The sequence below is a fragment of the Schistosoma mansoni genome, chromosome 4, assembly GCF_000237925.1.
Source record: "Schistosoma mansoni strain Puerto Rico chromosome 4, complete genome".
Taxonomy (NCBI): Eukaryota; Metazoa; Platyhelminthes; class Trematoda; order Strigeidida; family Schistosomatidae; genus Schistosoma; species Schistosoma mansoni.
Window position 1 is genome coordinate 19,714,559 of NC_031498.1, and position 26,026 is coordinate 19,740,584.

Here is a 26,026-nt window from a genome sequence, read left to right on the forward strand (position 1 = left end):
AATTATAACCGCTTTGAAAAGATTATCCTTTCAAATAGCACCATTTATTAATAGTTTACATTATAATACACTCATACCATTTAATTCATTGTTTTTTTATTAGTTTGTCATTTACAATGACCTTGATTTATCCACTTATGAAATTGCACCATAATATTTTATTACATAAAAGAGTACTTTATTATTAGTCTACCGAACGTTTTTTTTGGAATGGTTCATTTATTACCTTATTTATTGCATAGTAAATTATGTTCACTACAGTATTTGTATATATACATAAGGATAGATGAATTAATATGAGGACAAATATATATTGAATGATAGCTTGGTAACAAAAAAATAAAATGATTGCTTACCACGTTTCTATAGAAAGAAAATAAATATTGTCAAGTGATCTCATAATAATTAGTTTCTTTTATGTTTTAATTATGCAACGAAATGTTTTTTTCCAAATTATATATGTCAAATTCAAGGCACGGTATATTCGAAAATAATATTTAATAGAATATTCAAGGGGTTAAGCTCCTACTACGAGACCTAAAGGTCCTATACGTTTGAACAAACTCTTGAGGAATCATGCATACACAATACTGAGGTGTGAAATATAGAAATAGCTGTCCATAGATCTTTAATTTTCAGTCGTACGTCATCAACAACTTGTTGCTGATGTTATTTTTTATTGAGATTTTGAGTAATCAATTAATAATTACAACCATTCTCAACAAGTCTTAATAAGCTTCACATACTTAATGATACCTTTATCCTGCTCATTATTTAACCTAGTTTATCTCAGAAAATGAAGAGCTTTTTATCCTAGATGCTGCTAAGGTTAAACATACAAACCGAACAAAACCTTCTGCCATATAGTGCGTTACGTATTACTGCTTATATTAAAACAAACATGTTTAGCTTTATCTTGCCATTAGTCATGAACAGAATGTTGATTGATCAATCAAACAACGTTGATATAAATATATTTGAATAAATTTTTATTTATCCAACCACTGGGAAGTAAATAATTACCGTATTTAAAATTGTCCATTAAATGAGTAATAAGTTCTATATACTTATAAAGCCTTTCAAAGCTCAGTTATTCCTAAAGAAGTCTTCTTCACAAAGTGAACTTAACGTCTCTACACTATATATTGTTTAGAAAACTTTTACAAACTATCCATGATATTTTCTAAGATTCATTTACAAACCCGAAGCATTTGACAGTTACGTTTCTACAGTTTATAACTTCTCAATAATACTCCCCAAACATCTCACTTCAAGTCGAACCTACAGTCTTCATATTTCTCAGTGATTATTTTACGCTTAAACCAAAGAAATATAATCTTAATGTCTTAGTTAAAAGTTATGACCAGAAAGATATCAGTTAATGGTAGGAATGAAATACCGATAAACCATCTCAAATTATCATTGGGTATTTAAAAATGCTAACAACAATATTCCATATAAGTAGGAAAAAAATGTTTCGTGATAACCCTTATACTTCTAACAAACAATCTTCTTGAATAATGATAAGTATTACATATCAGTATAAACACCATTATCTCATCCTTCAAATTAGGTATTTCAAAGAAAGATTCAACTCAGACAACTACGACAGTAAACTGTCTTTTTTTCATAGTTAAAAGCGTGAGCCAATTGAAGCTAGATCACCATGGAAAATCTGGAAGCACTGGACGGTCGTTTCGTCTTATTATGGGACTCCCTATCAGTGCGCATCCACGAGATTCGAACCCAGGGCCTACCAGTCTCGGTTGAAGTTAGACATTAACACCTTTGGATGCCGGTTCAGTGGTCTATCGGTTAAGTGCTTGCGCGCGAGACTGGTAGGTCCTGGGTTCGAATCTTGCGAGGCGGGACCGTATATGCACACTGCTGAGGAGTCCCATAATAGGACGAAAGGGCCGTTCAGTGCTTCCAGGTTCTCCACGGTGGTCTAGCTTCAATTCACTCATGATCTCAACTATGTAAATACTAAATCTCCACAAAACCCCTTCTGTCTTTTTTTTCTTTATAACAGTAACCGAATGTGCATAAAACATTTAATTAAATAAACATTCATATCATTGCATTCATAACTCTACCTTAATATTCGAATCATGTCTAGTAAGTAGCTTCACCTTTCTATAAAATTTATATTTCAAAATTACATTTTCAAATGTAATTCATAAACATGGATTGAAAAAAAGGTAGTAAAATAAATAACTCATTGTTATTTCATTTACATTTGAATTAATTAGAATTAAGATTTTGTTTAAAGAGAAAAAAAATTAAATTAATTTAAATCATTTTGAATAGATAGATAGATATTCAAATTTCAATTTAATTGTTCATATACTAACAGAGAAGTCGTCATGTGGTGTTTGCTACTTATATTGACATGAGTAGTATATAACGATAGTCAGGATTAGAATGTCTGGAAGCAAAAGATCGAGAAGAAAAGAATAGGAACAGAAAGCAGTTGGTATGATAATGGAGGAACAATGAAGTTTGAGACGATTGACTGATATTTGCGAAAGGAACAGTCAAGTTTGAGACAATTAAGTGATATTTTACAAATTAAGTATTCACTATATGGTTCTCAGATTTGACTAAGATGTTCTGTAATGTTGTGGTCCAATACATTCGATTGTCCCCACTTGTGTTCTCGTTCAGTATACTCATACAAACATAATTGAGCAAACGAACAAATGTTAGGGATATTCAAACATTATGCCCAACCACCGACTGCCCCGACGTGCAGTGAATTGTGGTGTAGGAGTAGGCTGGAAGAAAGCTAAGGACGGCCAGACCAAAATGTGGCACAAATCCATGAAGTCTCTGACAAGTGGACTGAGTCATGTTGGTAATTGTAGACTATCTGGTTGGGATCCGCGAGATGATAGCAATCGATGGTTAGAGACCTTGAGTGACATGGTTTAAAATCGTTTACAATGGCGAAAGTGCATCCACACTTTGTGTTTTCCCAAATTCTAATCTTCTGAATTCTTCATGTCTCTATCTTTTTTCTCTTGCCAAATTTATTTCTCTGGATTATACTCCTTCAATAACATCTTCAAACCCTAATCTTTCGCATTACTGTTTATACTCTTACTACTTCTACCACTATAGGATTTGAATCGACAATTGCATCTCTGTGCTAATGTGGTATGGCAACTCGAACTGATGTACGTACGTATGAAGTTCTACGTTGTGACTGACTGTCAAACATTATTATCCATAATTAAATATTCATTTTATTCTACTTATAGTTTGTCATTATTTTATTGAATGATATATTACTATTTATTCAATTTTTAATTACCTTTTGCTTCTCATCTTTATTTTAACGCAGAAGTACATTAAATATTATCATGATTTATACCGTTGCTATGAGAATTAATAATTTTTTTTTTAAAAAAAGAAAACTTCTGTAACCTTGACAATAATATAATATTTATTCCATTTATGATCTCAGTCAAAACTTAACAATCTTTACAATCTTATATCGATAATTGAAAATAATAAGTACTTGCTTTTTTTTGTTGTTGTTATCATTATAGTTTTCACAAATTGTTACCTTATTAAAAATCACGTGAACTATTAGTATATTATCATTACAATTTGAGTAACACGTGAATTACTTTATCCTAATTGAATGGATTCAAATTTATTAAGATTTTTGTTATTGGTTGTACTAAAGTTATTTTTTATTAGTGTCAACATATATTACAGTAGGTTAACAATACTACAAATGATTACTGATTAATTAAGTGCAAAGTAGTATGTATATGTGCGTGTACTATTTAATTTTATAAAAGAGCATTCTTATTTATTAGTGAAACAGTAAACATGTTTTGTTTTCTCATATTTCCCCTCCTTTTCCCACTCACATTGAAACCCTAAAGTATTATAAATAATGAAATGATGTTTGTTGTTAGAAAACATTAAAAAAAAAAGAAATATCAATCGAATATTATTATAAATAAAATTGAATTTGATTTAATCTCGCGATGCGGGATCGTGTATGCGCACTGCTGAAGAGTCCCACAATAAGACGAAACAGCCGTCCAGTGCTTCCAGGTTTTCCATGGTGGTCTAGCTTCAATTAATTCATGATCTCAACTATTAAAAATATAACTGTTTAAAAGCTAAAAGAGTTGGAAAATATCAAGCTAAGAATATGACGTATACACTATAGTATTTAATAGTATTCGTTACAATAGTACCATTTTGTTCCAATACAGAGTTCTCAACAACGTTAAGAGGATATTGCAATAAACATATCTCTTTAATATTTATTCAAACTATAAATAGTCAAAACTTGTTTTATTAATGTGTTGGCAGTCGGTAATTACCATCCTTATTCAATTAAAAACTTCAGATGTTAAGCGGTTTTTCTCATCCACCATATATAAAGTGCTTGATTTTGAATGTATTCATCTCTCATTTTTTCAAAGGATAGATTGACCAATTCATTATTGATCAAATGGATATTCTTATTATAACCTTTTCAAAGATTTCTTTTAGAAAATCACTTAGTAAAGAAGTATTATTTAGTATTACATTTTAATAAAACTGCTCAAACTTGTTATTCCAAATTTAATTAATTTGATGGTATTGTAGTGAAGAAAACATGAGTGGGGATAATCGAATATATTTAAGCCCGAATTACAGACTATTTCACTAAATTCTGATAACCATACAGTCAACAGTTAATTTGCAAAATAACTATCAATTGTTCCTTTTGCAAATATCAGTACGCCTTCTCTGATTTCATTGTTCATGCATTTTTGTACCGATTGCGCTTCATTTCTGTTCTTTCCTCACCGATCTTCTGTCAAAATACATTCTATGTCTGACCATCACCATATACTACTTATATGGATATAAATAGACCACACCACAGTATGATGAAGTTTAACCTATAGATTACCTTGATGTAATACAAACAATTAGGATCATTGTGATAGATGGTTAATACTTTGCTGAATAGATTTTTTTATCAAAGTGTTTTTAAAAACTAAGTTAAAGAGAGGTACTTTCCGAGGTATTTAAATAATACATCGTTTATACCTACTGTTGTTCCGATTGAGTTAGGGTGAATTTCTCAAGTTCTTATTATTTAATGAATTTAAGATAATAGTTTAGCTAAATTGTTATTTTATAAATTGATTGAATAACATTTTCATTTCACTTGAGAAAATAAATTACTAAACAAAAATTTATTTATAATCAGAAAATTAATTATTGTTAATCAATAATTCTGATTGATTGGGTTCCGTTCCTGTGAACAAATAACAATAGAGTAAATAATGATGTAAACAGAAAATAGTAATTTCATAATGGGATTTTTTCTATTGTTTTAACGATACCTGATCAGATTTTTTTAAAATGAAAAGAGTTTCGTTCTGGACTTATTGTCGTTCAAATGAGTAATATTCATCATAATTACGGTGCTCCTGAAAATTCTGAGCCGAATAAAAATAACGAAAGTAACATTTGCAAATTATAAATAATTCACTTCAATTCCTAGTCTTTACAGTAACTAAGACAATTACGTTTACTTATTTAATCATACTCTATTGATATTAAATAACTGGAGCACATATGGCCAATAAGAGACTGACCAGTTACAGTCCTAAACGTCAATGGGAAGATACAAACAACAATACCAAGTAAATTTAAACTTCACCCCATTGCACAAGCAAGTAGCTATCAGGATTCAATAGCTGAGTGGATAACGTGATGACGTTTGAAGCAAAAAGTCCTGGGTTCGAGTCCCAGAGTGAACATCAACTCTGAGATGCAGGTACATCCAGCTGACGAGTCCCAAATATGACGAAACGCGCGTCCTGGATTCCACTGCTAGCCATTATCCATTCTTGCTTATAATGCTCGTGATGCCAAAGCTGTTTATGGAGAATGGAATTTTTTCGCTTCTTGGTGAAAGGAGCTCTCATAGCTAATCTTGTACTTATCGATTCCTTGATTTTCCCCTCTATCTGAGTTAATTTTATCTTGTGTTAGTTAGTTATCTGATAACTTACTGATATCTCTTGTTGCATGATTAGATTTTTCATATGTATATTTATATATCCAAACAATAATCTCAGTTTTATCGTACAATCTTACTCTTTATGTATTATACTCTCTATATTCTTTATTCGATTTCAAAACTCTATATCCACTACATTAACTGAAGTTTCACAAACCGTATTCTGTATAGACTATCAACTAATTAATGTAAAACATCAAAACGGAATTTTAAAAACCACTTTATTTCTTTAGATCCTATAGTTCTTGCCGTGTTTACCACATACTTCCAGTATTATATCTCTACATTCTTATAGAGTGGTACGATATATTATTTAACGTATTATATGTTTCAAAGTGATTTAAATATTTTCTATGATTACCATAGTTCATGCAACATGATAAGAAAATACATGTATATGTATATACATTTTGTTATACACGTGGAAAATCAAGAATGTATTCATCATTCGATAGGTAACCTATTTTAATACTCTATATATATCAAGCTGAGCATCTTATACATCTTACACAAGCATAAAATATCATTAAATATATTTCAAACTGAACTTTGTAATTGTAAGCTGAAAATTTAGCATCAGTTTATCAATAATATAATGTAGTATGAACGTAGTAACACTGAAATGGAATAACATTTCAAAGTGTTCAAGTCCAATAAATTTTGTACTCAAAACTATATTATTGTTTTTCTACTGTACTTTTTTCGTATTACAGTGTTTATTCGAATTTTTTGGCAGACCACATTATTATTACTTATATGTAGGCGTTTAAATCTTCCCTTTTTAGATGTTAATAAGTGACTTTTAACCAGTCTTTGCTAGTATACATACATCCTGAGCTGATTGCCTGAATGTTTTCATGAAGTCACAAGTACTTAAGTTAAGATTGATAGCAGCTAGCAGTGGAATCCACAACGAATCTTACGTCCTATGCAGGATTCATCAACTATATGTACGATTCATCCCAGTGTTAATGTTCACTTAGGGATTTGAAGAGAAACGTACTAGGTCCGAGTCCCGGGGTGGGTATCAACAGCAGAGTATAGATACATCCAGCTAAAATGTCTGGAAGAAAACAAAAAACAGGTTCAGAATTCTACTACTAACCACTACTTATCTTTACTTAAATCATATTATCCTTTCAATTTATTCAGGCCTTATCTACTTCATATTACATTACTTTATCAGTCAGATTTGTACATATTAATTGGAGTTTAAACAAAGTTTGAGACTTAGAAACTATTTAAAGGTCAAAAGATGCTTGTTCTGTAGTTTCAAAATATTAATTTAGTGTTTTAAGTGTAATGTAGGATCATATACTTTTAATATCACTCATTAAATAATTTGCTACGTGATGTAACGTCATATATAAATGTGTTTTAAGTGTTCTTTTAACATTTACTTTGGTGACACTATGTGGTCGACATACATGAGAAAGGTCATATCAATGGTTATGTAAGTTATTTATAAAATCAAAATCTTATCAAAAATTAGAGGGGATCGAAATCTACGTTCCTTTTAACAGTTTTATATCAATATTATTTTTATCACGGACTGACATCAATCAACCAGCTACTAAAAACCATGAGCCATGTTCAATGACTGTTGATTACCGTTAGCAGTGGATTTTATTATGTTTATTGGATTCTATTACTTGAAATTTAAGATTACCGTGTGCCAAATTTACCTTGAATTATCATTAATTGGTTTTTACTTTGATTATATATATATATAACTCAACGGTAAAGAGATATCAATAAATGTTCATCTGTGAATTTGTCAAAAGATCACAAACACATACTATTCACTTAAGTTTCGTGGGATAAAAATTAAGTAAATGAAACTAGCCGATCTGTAAAATTTGCAAATGAGCATTTCAATAACAAAATATTGAGTAAAAAGTTCTTATTCACTTTTCAAACCAAGCTGCCATCATAAAGAGAACTAGGGACAACCATAGGGTGTTGAATAAGTGCTTTGTCCCATTTGTGTAACTCTCAGCTGTTCTTATGTTAAATCTTCACCAAACTATAGTTAACTATTAACCTCATGATGATTACCATGCATAACTCGGAAAAAGTACTGTACTAAACAGATTCTTCAGAAATGATTTAATCAGGATACAGATCCATATATTACTTCTCTAGTCTGTGAAAATTTAATTTTCATAAAACATTCCAAAAGTTAATTCATCTATATAGGAATAACAGTATCCTATTTTTAAAGTCAAGGACTTCAAATTCTTAGACTCAATATTAGCATTTAATCACAAGCATTTTAAAGAAGAATTAGATAATTATTATCAGTAAAATCCATAACATAGGCTTTGTCTAATTTAAGACTAGCTCACACTTCACAAGTTAGTGACTCTCTAAACTCAGTAGGTAAAAGAATAACATATTGAAGTTTTTAGGCGAAAGGCTCGGGGTTCGAGTCCCTGCGTAAAACTTAACACGAAAGTTTAAGTGCATCCATCTGACAAATCACAAATAAGATGAAACTCTCATTTTGGATTTCAGAGTTAATCACTATCCAATATAACTTCAAAGTATAATTCTCTACAGTTCATATTTCAATTACAAATCTAATATAAGTTGAAACAAGATAAATTAGTTTCACAATAAATTCAATTTGTAACACTTGTTCCCCTCTGAATCAAACTGTTAGTAACATGATATAATTAATTTCTATCAATTGCGGTATTCATAAAGTCATGTTTATCTCATTATAAAACTTTTATCAATATACATAACGACGAAATACATTCATGAAAATGTAATCTCTCTTAAAATACGAAATAGAATAAAAAATATTCACTTTTATAAGATAGACGTTTTGTTTTTTAGATCGGATATTTTCTATTTCTCACACACTTTCATTGATTTCATTTTTATTGGTTAAGAGTTTGCACTTTAACCATTTAATGAAATAGACTTTTTCAAAGTTTTACTCTACGGTGGTTACAAAAAACCAAAAATAAAAAAATAATAGTGAAGTACACAGAACATATTGATTTTGTTTTAATGAAAAAACAAAAAAGATAAATTGAGAAACTATAATGAAAATTTACGAATTTAGTGATTAAAACTCAGTGTTGTAATTTGATTCAGTTTCTGAATCAGTACTTATTAGATATATTTCTATTGGTTATTCATTCCTTGGTAACACAAAGTGTAATGTGTAACCGTTTTATTTTTTGTTTCACGAAAACAACCAATTATCTTATTTCATCTGTCCTGATTCGTTCTCAATAAACTAATGTTAGTATAGTATATAATTAGCTATTCATCGAAAATAATGATGTGGTCACAGCTGATGTATCATCTGTAGAGAGTTATTAAATAAATAGATAATCCAAAGTAAACAATTCTTCACCGATATATCTTATCTGTTTCAAATAAAGATTCATGTTTTAAAGTAGACCACAGTGACAAAACATCACAAAAGTGTGTTCTCTTCATTCTCTCTCTTGATAGATTCTTGCACCAATATTCCTGTTGTACAAAACTAAATTGATTTAACTCATAACTTATTTTATGGAATGCCGTCTACAAATAAAATCAAATCATGCGGACGTCGTAAACGACTACGTTATTTTGAATCGACTACAGATTTAATAGCACGGAAATTAATCACCTATGGTGAAGAATTTAATCATAATCAAGTACATACATTATTATTATCACTTAAATCACGTAAATCATTGGCACATAGTAAACTACGCTGTGAACCAGATGGGATAAGATTAAAACGTGCTTCAAAATTTGGTCCACCACCTCCAAGAAAATTTTATCCATATAAAGATATTGAACGATATTATGTATTTGATAATGATCCTACAATACTTATATTAGGCTGTGTTGATCCTGAACAACATAGTCGTTATTATGATTTTTTTAAATTACCTGAATCCCATTATAAAGATATTACTACACTTATTAATAAAGCTAGAAGTCATTCTGATTATATACTAAATGAAGATGATACAACTTTACCAACACCAGGTGTATATTCATCACATTCTAGTTTGAATATATCTAATGAACAACTTTCACAAAATAATACTTCTATTCATGAAACTATAAATCAAACTAATGAAGTATCTATTGATAATTTACAACAAACAATTAATGATAATATAACTAATACTAGTCATAATAATTTATTAATAAATGATAATCATTCATTAGAGATTGAACAAAATCTAGATGATACCATTCAAGAACAATCTATTGATAAAGATGATGTAATTATACATGATCATAATGAAAATCATGAAAATTTATATGAACCTGAAGTGATTAAATGTGAATTTAGACCATGTGATGAACCAATAGCAAATATCGAAACAGTGGGTTGTATGAAAGTAACATCAACATCATCACAGCCTAATAATCAGAAAGTGGTTCAAGATAATAGTGACGATAATGATGATGATGATGATGATAAAGATAGTTTAAAGATAAAATTCAATGAATTAAAAGAAAAAGATAAAACATTTGCAAAATTAACTGAAAATATTAATGTGAATGATTTATCAGCTGTAGATTTTCGTTATGTTTCAACAAATCCTGATCAAGGTAATCGTATTGTTGATAATGGTGATATTTATATATTTATTGCACATTATAAACGACCAGAAAATATGAATAATTTTAATGATTATAATAATTATATTAATGAAACTGATAATAAACATCAAATCATTGATAATGGATATAAGAAAAATGTTAGTACAGCTGATAAATCATTTTCTCTACGTTACATTTAGAATTTTTAAGGGGGAACAAAAAGAAAAAAAGAAAGAAAAAAGAAAAAAAAGAAAGAAAGCATCAATTTATTATTAAAAAGAAATAATAAAACATTATTATTTTTGTCTTTCACATATATCTATTTTAATCATTATAACGCCTGTAGTAATAAGAACAATGTAAGTCGTTGATTTTGTTTTGTTTTGTTTTTTGCTTGAATTTGAAGAATTATAGAAACATTTATTTTGAATATTTTACTCATACTACTACTTCTACTACTATTACTACTAACAAAAGGAAAATAAGCCGTTTAAACGAAATATATGCTTATATGTTTTCATTGATATGGAGGAACTTTCTTTGTCAGAAATAGTATATATATATAAACCATTTAAACAATTAAATGAAATGTTATTGAAGAATCCTTTAGTCGAATCTATTCAAAAGAACTTTCTATGTATAAACGAATTATTACATCATTTGATTTTTTGAATAAATTACATATGTATTGCTACTTTCTTTAAACATATTAGCTTATCGTTATCATTGTGTTCTTCTTTTTCATTATTTACTACTACTGATAATAACAATAGTAATAATAATAATAATAATTGTCATTAACTATGTATGATCAAAATTTTAAATTAACTCTAGTAATATTTATTTTGATCATTTAAAGTAACTATCATTGATAATTGAATGTTCGAATGAAACATTAATACATACATAAATATAAGTATAGCCTAGAAATGAAGTACCTAGAATGAAGTACTCATGGAAACTTATGGGATAATATAAGTCATATAAACTTATTAATATTCATAACAACTATATTAAGATCATTCATAATAATCATCCTTATTGTAAACAGTGAAAAATTAAAAAAAATTCTCCTACCTAGTGATTAACTTATTATGTTTTTTTTTCTTTTTCATTTGTCCTTAGCTCCTATAAATATACCACACAAAAAAAATTTGTTTATTTATTATAGTTCTGTTCTATTATTGGAAATCTTTCAATATGTTTAAATCCTTGTTATATGAATATTGAGGTATTCGCTATTAGACAATAAATAACTTCAAGTACAATTATTTCAAGAATATTTTGTAGCACTTTTGATGAATAAATGTTAAGTTTATATTTCTTTAAATATTATAAAACAGTCAGGATATGAAATCTAGTTAGACATAAACACCATCGGATGCCGGCTCAGTGATCTATCGGTTAAGTGCTCTGGCAAGAGACTGGTAGGTCCTGGGTTCGAATCTCACGAGGCGAGGTCGTGGATGCACACTGCTGAGGAGTCCCATAATAGGACGAGTTGGCCGTCCAGTGCTTCTAGGTTTTCCATGGTGGTCTAGCTTCAATTAAATCACGCTTTCAACTATAAGAAATGCTTGCTGAGGGGAAAACATTTATTTATAATGTATATATACATATATAACAATATTGTAAGTTGAAACTTTAAATAGGGATTTCATGATACCATCTGCTTGAAGGTGATCGATCACTGAAAACAGTCTGTCTCTTGATTTTAGTAGTAATATTGTAGTGAACAAAACACGAGTGCGGACAATCGATTGTAATTAAGCACAAATTACAGACTATCTTACTAAGATCTGATAACCATACAGCAAACAGTTAATTTGCAAAATGACAGTTAATTGTCTCAATCTTAACTGTTCCTTCTATAAATATCAATCCATCTTCTCTAATTTCATTGTTCATGCGTTTTCGTACCAATTGCGCATCATTTTAGTTCTTTCCTTATCGATCTGCCAAAATACATTCTATGTCTGACCATCACCATATACTACTTATGAGGATATAAGTAAACCACACCACAATATGTTTAAACGACGATGAAGCTTGTTTTTTAAGGATTTTTTGTTTAATTTCAGCTGTTTTATTCACATATTCACTTCAATTAGCCTAAATCAACTAGATTGAATATTCTCTACCGTTTTGTCTGTAGAAACATAGAAACAGCGCAGAAATCACAATTTGAATTTCATACGATTAGAAAAATGTGTGATTGATTTGTACACTTAGAAAGTGTTGATTGCATTCTTTGTTAGCTATTTTCCAAACTGGGCCAAAAAATGATGGAACAGAAATTTTCCTATTAATTTCAATTTATTTAATTCGGCCATTCACCCAGTTGTTATCGGTAAACAACATATAAAAAAATGATCACTACATTTAAGTTAATACTGTCTTATTAACGAACTGTTTAACTGACTTAGTACTTCGTATTGACAACCGTGACTTGTATGACACAAGTAAGAACATGAAGACTATGAATTGGGATTCATTTGATCTCTAAAATAAATTAAACTATATATGACTACATTCTTTTTATGTGATTTATCTGCAGTCAGTTTTGTATCAAGAAGCTTTTGAGGATGTAAAAACCGTTACATATTTGGGCAGCATCAACGATGAACATGATGGATCTGATGCAGATGTGAAGGCGAGAATCGGCAAAGCAAGAGCATCATATTTACAACTGAAGAACATCTGGAACTCAAAATAATTGTCAACCAACACCAACATCAGAACTTTCAATACAAATGTCAAGACAGTTACACTGTATGGAGCGGAAACTTGGAGAATCACGAAAGCAACCATCCAGAACATACAAGTGTTTATTAACAATTGTCTACGCAAAATACATCGGATACGTCGGCCAGAAACCATCAGTAACATTATACTGTGGGAGACAACAAACCAGATTCCAGCGGAGGAAATCAGGAAGAAGCGTTGGAAGTGGATAGGACACACATTGAGGAAACCACCCAACTGCTTCACAAGGCAAGCCCTCACATGGAGTCCTGAAGACCAAAAGAAAAAAGGAAGACAAAAAGCATATTACGCCGAGAAATGGAGATTGACATGAGAAAAATGAAGAAAAGTTGAATAGAACTAGAAAGGAATGTCCAGGACAGAGTGGGTTGGAGAATGCTTTTCGGCGGCCTATGAACCATTGGGGGTAACAGGCGTAAGTAAGTAAGTAAGTAAATAGGTAAGTAAGTAAGTAGCAGTTTTGTATAAACTGAACTGTGTAGTATTTAAAACCAATAAATCAGTAACTTACGGTGTAAACACCTACTTACAATATCATAAAATTAAGCATCTATAACCAATATATATAACTAGTTGACTAAGTTATATAACAAATCCTACTTAGGAAGTGATTATACGTCACAGGCGATTGGAAAAGTCTAATTTTCATATTACTTGTGCTACAATCAATTGAATACTTGTTCACCATGTGAGATACTTTTAAGACCATTACAGTTTTAACTTAAAAATATAAATTCGCTTGTATAATTGAAGAAAAGATTTGTGATTTTTTCTGAATAACTATTCTCTTCTCCATTGACGAAGTGTTTCTGTACTTAAAAAAGTATAACTGATAGAGATGGAAGATTCTATTTACTTTTTATAAACAAACTCTGTTTTTTTTAAAATAAAGTACAATAATGCATTAACCATGTTGTAAGTCAGTTAACTACCACTATGATAACAGAGCTATACCGCAAGTCCACCTAAGTTGAACCGATTGTATGATGAATCCCAAATTATTAGTTTGATGATTTCGTAAACAATACAGGATTCGAAGTCTCTTTGAGGTTAATGTAAACATAATCCTAAGGATCCACAATTCAAGACGAAAATGCTGTCTACTACTTCGGTTTAGTAGACAATTTTAGTCTGTGACACAAGCTATCGTCTTATACGAAATGTCGTGTACAATGATGTTTGTTATTTAACAATAAAGTTAAAAAACTGTTCTATTAACGGCCACTTGTTCTCTATTTAACTGTTTACTAAATAAAGTCCTTACCTAACATGTGCACGACAAACGATTGGAGGAAGTAAGCGTGGTAAACGAAATAACCTCCAATCTTTCAGTAAATAAACCCCTTAATTGATAATTACTTTATTATGTCAAATATTCTTCAGTAAAGTAAATGATTCCCTTTTTAACAAATAAATGACTTTGTAAGTTATATGTTGTGAGGCATGATATTTCGGGTTTGTATTGTTTGATTTACATATAATTCACTCACAGGAACAATAGGTCGTGCGGACTAAAGTTTGGAATCCACGTTGTTTACACTTACTGATGTGTTTGTGGTTCATTAAAAAGACCAAAATTAAGTAAGCAGTGGTAGACATAATGCAAGCTTTTAGTTCAGTGCTTCATGAGATCGATCATGATTTGTGCGTATTTTATTCAGAAAGCAATTATCTCTGAAAAGTTAGCGAACTTTTTATTTTTTGTAATACCTTGAGTGATTTAATTCTTTTTAAGTTTCAAAATATACCTGTAATTGAGCATGTTTTTACAAGTAACACTAAGGGATAACTAGTATTAAATAATCTGAATGAAACTTGATCCCAGTCTAATATAAAATCTGTAAATCATTATTCAAGTTATTGTTATCTTAGTTAAACAGTAATGCTCACTAGTGACTAGCTCCATGAGGTATTTCCTGGAGTTCTAGTGGGAAGCAGTGACTAGTGGAGTACAACTAGGTCTGTTGTGAGATAGTAACTCATTGAAGACATTGGTGAACGGTTGCTCAATTTCGTAGATTGGTTGAAGTAAGACATAAACACCTTTGGATGCCGGCTCAGTGGCCTAGTGGTTAAGCGCTCGCGCGCGAGACTGATAGGTCCTGGGTCCGAATCTGGCGAGACGGGATCGTGGATTCGCACTGCTGAGGAGTCCCACAATAGGATGAAATGGCCGTCCAGTGCTTCCAGGTTTTCCCTGGTGGTCTAGCTTCAACTGACTCATGATTTCAACTATATAAACAGTAAGTTCCTCACTTTTCCTCACTTTTTATGTAGATTTACATCATGCTCAGTTACACATCTAAATTCCCCTCCCAGATATTAGACCAAAGCTAAATTAACTAAGTAATAAATCAATTGGATACTGTTAGAGGAATATAGATTGGATTAAAGCACGTTCCGTGAAGGATTATTTTGGGGCACGCTGATTGAATAAAAAATATCCAATCAGCACTAGTCGATACTTGGAGAAGACTCTAAAATCTTCTCATTTAAAAATTATAAATATACTAACGTTTCTCTTTTGTGTTTCCTACTTCCATCTACCCTTGTTATTTGGAATATAATTTCGTTCCTGTTCAATCGTGTTATGATTTGGGGACTTGTCGAGTGAATTGGTATCCAAGAATACTTAGCCATAGGAATAGCTGGGTCGTAATAAGAGAAATTATAACACATACATACTGAAAATATCGAATTTTTCTGTTATGTTTCATGTCACAGTTTGATGAAAACCGTTTGTATATCACATATAACCAAATATTCGTCAACTAAAATGCACAAATTTTTAATTGAAGGTGTATAGAGTCAACATTATTTTTATTTCTTACAGTAGTTCTTCCACTTATAAACTAAGTTCGTATTTTATCAACATAGGATTGAGGAGATTGTTGAGTCTCAATTGAGATCATGAGCCGAACAGTGTGGATGTACACTGCTGAGGACAAAATGACCTTCCAGTGCTTTCTGGTTTCTAATGATGATCTAACAATGACCGGTTCATGATCTCAAATCAAGTTTAAACTTCTTAAATCACCATAAGAACCTGCTTTTGTTGTTCGGGGCATTTTTCCATTTACTTAACATTAGATTTGCATTTTCTAGTTAACTGACTACATTTTAAACGTGTTTTTTTCACAACGTTTTTATTGTTTCTTTTATGCAATTTGATTCTGAATCAACTTCCGAATAATATTGATACTTATACCTGAACTAAATAATAACAGCTTACGAAAAAATTTATGATGAGAATCTGAGCGAGGCATTATTGTCAAAATTTAGAAAAAACTGCTTTACAGGTAATTGAAATATTACTTACTTATTTACGCCCGCTACCGCTCGTCGAGGAGCATAGACCGCCCACCAGCATTCGGCATCCAACCCTGTCCTGGGCACTCCTTTTAAGTTCTTCCCAGTTAACATTTATCCTTTTCATATCTGCTTCTATTTCCCGGCGTAATGTGTTCTTTGGCCTTCCTCTTTTCCGCTTCCCTTCCGGATTCCAAGTTGGGGCTTGCCTCGTGATGCCGTTTGATGATTTCCTCAATGCACGTCCCATCCACCACTTCCAACGTCTTTTCCTAATTTCCTCTTCACCTGGAAGCTGGTTTGTCCTCTCCCACAAAACGCTGTTGCTGATTTGAATTATTTTTTCTGGTTAGCGTTTTTTTAGCTAGTTAGTTTTTTTACGGGATGGGGTCGCTAACCCCATGCCTAACCCTCCTCCTTTACCCGGGCTTGGGACCGGCAGTAACTCTAGAAGAGCTACAGGCGGAGTTAATTGAAATATTCCCGTTCTAATAATTGAGAATATGGTTTGAACAAGTATGTGTATTCGGTAAAGTTTCATCAGTCCACATAGATTTAATCGGAAGTATTTGTAGGTAAAAACCACAGAAGGTAAGATATTTGAAAAAATGTTCTTTGTTTGGGTATGTTGGATAGGAAATTTTGGATTGCTATAGGAAGCTATGCTGAATAACGAAACATAACATAAACATTGAAAGTTTTACCAGCATTCTGTACGTAATAGTGAATGTTGGTCTAAATGAATTTTCAAGGTACGTAACTAATCTTCTCTCAAAAGTGAGAGAAAGTAAGTGTTTTGATTACGTAACACTCTGTATGTGAACACTTAAGTACGTACTAAAGTAGCAAAATGCATCAGCTTATAATCGGTGGCATATGAGATACAGTTTCAAATGGTCTAATTTGATTTCTAAACACTTCCTCGATCTAGTGTTTCTAGGTTATACTTCACGTAGAGTTATGAGTATACCTTGCTGTAAGGTCATAAACAATAACCAAAAAGCAGTCTGATCACTTCCATTTCTCAATATTTCTTCAGGTAAAATCATTTTGAGGTAATAAAGTAATGGATACCACACTGTTTGTATCTTCTCACATAATATGTCATTAGATAGTAAATTCACCGTCTTTTAATGAATCACAAACCTTTAAAGTTCTTTTGTTGGTTGACTAAAAAATCATATAAAGTAACCTAGAGAAATTTCTCTATTATCACTCAACTTTTACTGTTGTATGAGTTTAACTTTTGAATCACTAGTGAGTTTGAGTTTTATAAATAAACCAAGTGTTATCCTGTAATGATGTTATTTTCATTATTGTTTTACCCACATTTAATTTGAAGATCGATCGAATTTAAGTTATTTCGTAATCACCTCAAATAATCTAAAATCTTGTCTTCGTAAAAGGTTCACTAGTAACTTCGTGATAGGTTTTTAAGACCCTAGTAGGAAAGCATGACGAGTGCTTCTTTTTGAGAGTTTCAGTGCTAAGACAAAAACTTACCTTCTTTGCTTCCTAGTCTCAAATGACTTCTCAGTTCCTGACTAGTAAAACCAAGAAATCACATCTTCAACCAAAAAATCATGTTTTCATCTACCATTATATTTCTTTCCAGTATACGGGACTAGTCAATATTACAGAAACTGTTTACCGCTTACTTTCTGATGTGATTTAAAGGGAAATGGTTTAAAACAAACAGTCCATTCAAAAACCTTGAAATATATATATAGATATATAACCTGAAATAGATGAGCCTAGGCATCCCTATTACCAATTTCCTTGAGATGAATTATTTTTCTTGAAAATTTAAATTTTATTTATTTATAAAAAATAACTTCACACTTAAATCAGTTGTTCTGACAAAATGAAACTATGCAATCAACAATCTATATCTTGATGTTTAATTTATTCTATAAATCCACAAGCATTTGGTTGATATCGTTCTTACACTACATATTCGAGACAATGAATTTGATTTCTAGCTTAAATAATTGTCAAAAAAATATTTCGTTTATATATATATATATATATATATATATATATATATCAGAAGGGGTTTTGTGGAGATTTCAGTATTTTCATAGTTGAAATCATGAGTCAATTGAAGCTAGACCACCATGGAAAACCTGGAAGCTCACTAGTGACTGACTTCAAGGGATGTTTCCTGGAGTTTTAGTGGGAAGCAGTGACCAGTGGAGTTCAACCAAGTCTTTTGCAGAAATATCAACTCATTGAAGACATTGATGAACGGTTGCTCAGATTTCATGGATTGGTTGAAGTTAGATAGGCTCAGGGGTCTATCGGTTAAGTGCTCTGTCAAGAGACTGGTAGGTCCTGGGTTCGAATCTCGCGAGGTGAGGTCGTGGATGCGCACTGCTGAGGAGCCCCACAATAGGACGAAACGGCCGTCCAGTGCTTCCAGGTTTTCCTTAGTGGTCTAGCTTCAATTCACTCACGATCTCAACTATATAATATTCTGTAATGTATTAAAACACATTCACAGTTGTTCCCACTGGTGGTCTTGTTCACTACAATGTCTTTTGTAGATGATTATTCAATAAAATATCACAGTGTTAATCGAAAGATGTAAAGCTAAAAAATAAAATCAAAATTATTAAGTTTAGTTTAAAACAACAAAAAAAGAACTTTGTGTTTATTTAAAATACAACAAATTGAACCAATTCAAAAATATCAAAGGTCAATAATTTTTAAAATTTAGCTAATAGGGAGGGAATTCAAAAGAACAAGTATTGAAACTTGATGCCAATATTCTTTCTTTTTTTATTCAATAAACGTTCCATAAATGAAATCTTATAATGAATATTTCAAAGTTCAATAAATTTATTTTTCAATGTACAATTGCCTCTTAATAAATTATTTAAATAAAATATTTTCATTATAATTTTTGTATTCAAGTGTAGATAAATATTATATGAATGAATAATATAAAAATTATTGATTTATACTTGAGGATTTATTATCTTCATGAGACAAGTAACCTTTAGATTTGAGTACATGGTAAGACAGTGATTAGAAAATCGGTTAGTCATAAGCAATGTAGAACCTGGCATACATATACATAGGTTTGTGTTGTCATATTATAACAGTACAGTGAAATGAAATTATTAGGAGTAGTAGAAGTAGTGATTGTATCGTTGATGGAAGAAAAGAACAAACATAGAGAATATGATTCGGGGAGGAAGATTGAAATTACAGAATAAAAATTAGAAGATAATTTCAAGACTCAGGATATTACTTAGTTACTTACGCCTGTTACCTTTCATGGAAAAACATAGGCCTCTCACCAGTATTCTCAACCCAACTCTATCCTGAGAAATTCTTTCCAGTTCTTTCCGGTTACTATTCATCCTTTCCATTTCTGCTCCCAATTCTCTATGTACTTTGTTATTTAGCCTTTCTCTTCTCCGTTTCCCTTCAGCATTCCAAGCTAGCTCTTGCCTCGTGAGGCAGTCTGAGGATTTGCCCAATGTGTATCCTATCCACTTCCAACGTCTTCTAATTTCCTCTTCAGATGGAAGTTGAGTGTTCTCCCCCACTGTAAGTTGTTGCTGATGGTTTTCACAAGATGGAAATTGATTATCTTGTCTAGAAAATTGTTTATGAATACTTGAACCTTCTTGACGATGGATTTAATAGTCCTCCACATTTCAGCTCCTTACAGCAGGACTGTCTTCACGTTTGTGTTGAAGATTCTCACTTTGAAATTAGTTGACAGTTTTTTTGAGTTTCATATGTTCTTCAGTTGTAGGAATGCGGTCCTTGCTTTGCCAATCCTCGCCTTTACATCTGCATCCGATCCTACTTGCTTCCCAGGAACGTGAATGTTTCCACCTCATCCAGAGCTTCTCCATCAAGTGTGAATAGGTTGGTTGATCCACTCTGTGTTGTATTTGAGGATCTTGCTATTCCCTAATGTATATTGAGGCCTACTGAGTCTGAAACTGCTGTTACAATAGTTTTCTTCATCTGCTTTTGTTGGTGTCTATAGAATAGGAGGGATAGGTCATCTGAGAAGTCCAGATCGTCTAATTGATTCTGAGATGTCCATTGTATTCCGTGCTTACCCTCAGATGTCGAGGTCTTCATAATCCAGTCAATCACCAGAAGAAAGAGAAAGTTAGAGAGCAGGTAGCATGGTCTGACTCCGGTCCTCACTTGGAATGCATCTGTCAGCTGTCCTCCATGCACCACTTTGCACTGTAGTCCATCGGATGAGTTCCGAATAATGTTAACAGTCATCTGAGGAACTCCATAGTGTCGAATAAGTTGCCATAATTTTCTCCTGTCTACACTGTCAAATGCTTTCACATAGTCAATGAAGTTGATGTAAAGTGACGAGTTCCACTCAAATGATTGTTCAACGATGATCCGTGGTGTCGCGATCTGGTCTGTGCACGATCGATCCCTACGGAATCCAGCCTGTTGATCTCGAAGTCGACCGTCTACTGCGTCTTTCATCCGGCTCAGCAACACTCTATTGAAAACTTTTCCTGGGACTGATAACAAAGTGATGCCTCTGTAATCCTCACATATGCTCAGATCTCCTTTCTTTGGAATCTTGAGGAGGCATCCTTGTTTCCAGTTCATCGACACTTGCTTTTCCTCCTAAATCTTCCTGAATAGAAGGTGAAGCATGTTTGAGGTTACTTCAATGTCTGACTTCAGTGCTTCAGTTGGTGTATTGTCAATTCCTGCAGCTTTCCCTCCCTTGATTTGTCTGATCGCCATCTTGGTGGAGTAACATCTATAGAAAGGTCTGTAAGTGCTACTTCGACTTAAGATATAAGGAAGTATTGGAAACGAATAGATCTATACCACTGTCACCTGTTCTAAGCCATAATATCCAAAGTCCTAAATATTTAGTCATAGAAACAGCGAAAAATTCAACCCCGTAGTCTACTCATACTGGTACAACTTAATTAAACAGCTAATGACTTCGTGAACAGCTGCCATATCTTCATTTGATTGCTTCTAGCTTTCTTCTAACCCACTACCATATTAGCAAATATAGTGCGCCTTGAAAAGAATGTCTGCGTATACATAATATGTATCCCATCTACCTCAGTAAATGTAAGTTCACTACCTCATCAGCTGATATGAAAGTAAGAGCTATTTTTAACTAGTCGTTCAATATTCTCAGATTTTCAATAATTTTCTAAGTAATGTCAGTTGATAACAAAATGCATCTTCAAATAGCTTAAATATCTCCATGGAGTGTATTGCTCAAATATTTTTCCGTTTATATTTCATTATCATCCACTAGATTAATGCACTGATATATTTTTACTAGTAGAAAAATTTAAATAATCAGTAGGAACATGACCCAATGGATCGATTCATAATAGAGATGTTTGTATTATTCAGACGTGATCTATTAAAATTGCTGTTGTAAAACCTTTTACAGTCTTATCTTCTCAGATATATACGAAAATAATGTATATAATGGCAAATTCAAATTAATTGTGCTGTTTCGTTTTTTGTTCCCATTGTAAATGTGATTACATTTTTATATATTAAAAACTGGTAAGTTTTTGATGAAAGAAATTATTATCATTTGCCTTCAATCATTGGTAAAAAAGCTGAAAAACTAGTCTTCATAGGGGTTAATATCAGCCAAAAATATGGATTTACTGGAACGAGCTTTGATATCCAAACCACTGTGATGGTTTAAAAACTTATCATATTTATGTTTTTGCTTTTACTAACCTTCTGTAGTCATTTATTGTCTACATAGGTCGACTACTCAATGTAAACTAATGTAATGATCTCTTTTCTTCAGTAGCAACACTTTCGTGCTAAATATTATGAATCACGAAACTCTCCTTCAGAGCTACCATTTGTTAATCTACAACGAATGGCATCAAACGAAGTTCCCTATTAGGTTAAGACATCTTCGTGTCCTCATACAACTTGATTCATAATATTAGATCACTTTATGGAACTGTACGACATGACGTTACTCATTGATAGGTGATCAATAGCTGTATGAATGTCCCTCAGTAAAATCACTGAGTATTCGATATACGGCATCTCTTTTGTGGGATATCTACTGAACTATAAATCAGAATTCACTTACTGAACATCCCTTTTCGTCAAACATGTCGTCATAAACTTTTTATCTCACACTATACTTCTCCAGGAAATGTTTATGGCTTTTTGTCATACAATCAACACATGGCTTTAAGACATTTGAAAGTTATATACTTATAAAGAACTATGCCATAAACTGCCATGCCTAATTTACTATTTTTTAATCCGGGTATAAGTTTATAAACATTAACTTCAATGTAACATAAAACGAAGTACTGAGAGTAATTTAACACTATGCTATATATATTTTATTCTTTATTCATAATAGCCTTTGGATAATCATAATCGTGATACAGTTTTACATGACTCCAAAATCAGTTGGATGCACGTTAGCAATTAACTTCCTCAGTTATGTATAATTTTGTAGTTATACCCTTTAGTTTAAGTGACCAGTGAGTAAGCTTAGTGAAGCGTATGCTATACCTTTGATTTCGAACTTATGATTACTTTTGTTCATTTGTAACTTATCAGTTTCTGAATATAAAGTATATTTTTAAACTGTCATGATACTTTGACATCTGCATAGAAATATGTTAACGAACTATATCCACAGTTAAAAGCATAAAAAATATCTTTCATTTACATACTCGATAAAAAACTGGAAGTGAGAAACAGTCGGTGAATATTTGGATCGATGATCTATTAATATGAACTAAAAATGAATTTCATGCAGTGATAAATGCTTAATACATGTATGTACAATGACATACGATTAATAGATGAATTTCAATATTCCTTCTGACATCCGACGTTACTGAAAGATAAAGGTTTGTGAAACATGCCTTTTATTGATTTCTATCTTCCATTGTCTTCAGTGGGTAACTGCCTCACAACCTACAAGGTTGAACTCCACTTATCATTACTACCCCGTTAGAACTCCAGAAATTTCCTCTTCAAGTTATTTACTACTGAGCAAATAATAGCTATCAGTATGAGGGTTTTTAGAGCGGTATTTAGTCCATGAACTGACTTAAATAATTAGTACCTCCCTGTTTTAAATGATCTAACTTAAGTAGACTTGTTATTTTGATAACATTCAACAATTTCCGCAAAATTCCACAGTAATATTCCATGATTAATTCAAGATTTATATCTAATTTGATATGGTCTAATGGTTTGAGTTGTTTATACATCTTTTTACAGTGAGCAATCATGTCAGCTAGACATCTAACAATTGTAAGTATTACATTTTTCCTTAGCGTCGCGTATCATGAACTAACTGTATCTTTGATGAGTTTTTAGTTAAGGATTACGTTACGGTTGGTTCACATATCCAGCTACTTCCCTAATGACATTCATATGGTATATAATAGAAGGTATTTTTAACAATCTCTCAGTATACTATACCAAAGTTAATTATGTCCTTTGACAGACCGTTTCAAATTCATGGAATAAAATAACTGAGAAATCTTGTCAATATCTTATAGTTTAATGGTTTAAAGGTAAAATCTTTAGCCTAAACTTATGACAAAAGTAAGTAATTTTTAGTGTTAAATAATATACAGGTGGTGTGAAAGTTTTGCACCTTATCTTTATCTTCTACTGGATAAATATTAAACTATGGTTGAATCCACTTTGATGTTTCTTTTTGAAAATTTGTTTATTTAATTACCTTAGAGATAGTAAGAATGGCCGGCTAGGATTAAACAGCTATTCAACACTTCAGGGTTAACAGTGCGGTTTCATAAAAATTATCTTCAAACATTTTTGTGATTAAAACTTCTTAACTTTCCCGATAAATAATTATAATGAAGTAATGGAAAATCAACTTTATTCTACCCAATAACAACTCTAGATTTTGTTACAACATGTCTTAAAATCTTGGTCGCACGAACATTTAGCTTCTAGACCAATAAACTAGCATCCAACGAAAATATTGTCTAAATCTAACTGGTTCACTAAACTATGAGACCCTTTTCATGTTCTTGGCAACCGATTCAGACATTTGGACCATCTGTTTTCCGACAGTGGAAATATTGCAATAAATTAGTTGGGTTTTCTTTGAACTGAATAATTATAAACGTTAGTTTGATGTACTGATACACCATAATAAAAGTTTTACAAATTATTCCTGTGTTAACTAGCAGAAAACTCAAAAAATGAAAATACTTTAGACATTTATATACTTCCCACCTTGTCTATTTCCTTAAAACACCAGAGATCAATACACTAGAATCTATGCAATTTATATATCATGGATGGGAGAAGTAGTGTTAACAACTGAAATGGTTGAAAACTGTAGTAATTAAATGTGCGTATATATATACACCAATAAATAAACAAAACCGTAGTTTATGTACAATTAATATGTATTTTTATGCATTGATTTGGACAGTAATATGCCATACTTGATGTTAAGCAAATAATATAGTTTATAACTCAATGAATCTAAAAGTTTAAATAAAACTAATATATGATAAATAGTTTAGTCTTAAAGCTAATCCCACTTGGCTAATCATTCAAACGTTTCATAAAATTTCCTTTCAAAACCCCTACTGTCACGTGAATAACTGTACACAAATAAGTACTATTTCATTTCTACAACAAAGTTTTCTGCTTAATCAAAAATTTTGTTGCTCAGCAGGAATAAATTTCCTTTATTTAACTATAATAGAAATGAACTTATATATATATATATATATATCCAATTGTACTATAATTCTTTTCAATATTCCGAAATCTAGAAAATAGAATTAATGATTTCAGTATATTGTTTTATCATAATCTAAAATTAATCTTTAAGTTTACAATAATAAAAATGTAGTTTTCAGAAGAACAAATGAATGGATCGAAGATTTTCAAAAAAAAACATCTTTTCTTCATAAAATTCAAACCTGACAGCTATTATAGACTATTCAATTCAATTTCGATGGAGTTTGGTCGACCAAACCATCCAGCCCAGAGAACAAAACTACATCAAAATCACCCACCTGAGCTACAAATCTTCTCCACCATCTAAATTCAATTTCACCTGAAGAATAAATTAAAAACGAAAAGGAAGAGTATAATTTTCATTTGAGACTCTTCAATAAAATATTCACTAGATACATCATTTGAGTCCAAAAACCATTACCTATACAAACCATAATAAGTGCTGAAGTTTTAAATTCCCTACTTGACAAAATAAATAATCCATGTTTTTGGTTTCTCCGGTTATTCTTTTAATCACTCTATGACGTTTCCTAAAAACATTGTTACGAAGTTTTTCAAACATTTCTGTTA

The 26,026-nt window shown here is 31.4% G+C and overlaps 1 protein-coding gene and 1 non-coding gene across 2 annotated transcripts; both read left to right on the top strand.

Annotated features, from left to right (window-relative positions):
• The first annotated feature begins 5,713 nt into the window (after positions 1–5,713).
• Positions 5,714–5,785, top strand: Smp_tRNA_01905_Pseudo_TTG.1.1. Its single transcript has one exon. It is a non-coding gene (tRNA).
• A 3,803-nt stretch (positions 5,786–9,588) lies between these two features.
• Positions 9,589–23,144, top strand: Smp_166170 (hypothetical protein; the record flags this gene model as incomplete). The annotated part of the gene is made up of 3 exons (XM_018797113.1): positions 9,589–10,449; positions 10,510–10,776; positions 23,073–23,144. 3 exons carry the CDS (start codon positions 9,589–9,591, stop codon positions 23,142–23,144), a joined length of 1,200 nt encoding a protein of 399 aa, XP_018652187.1.
• Positions 23,145–26,026: the final 2,882 nt, after the last annotated feature.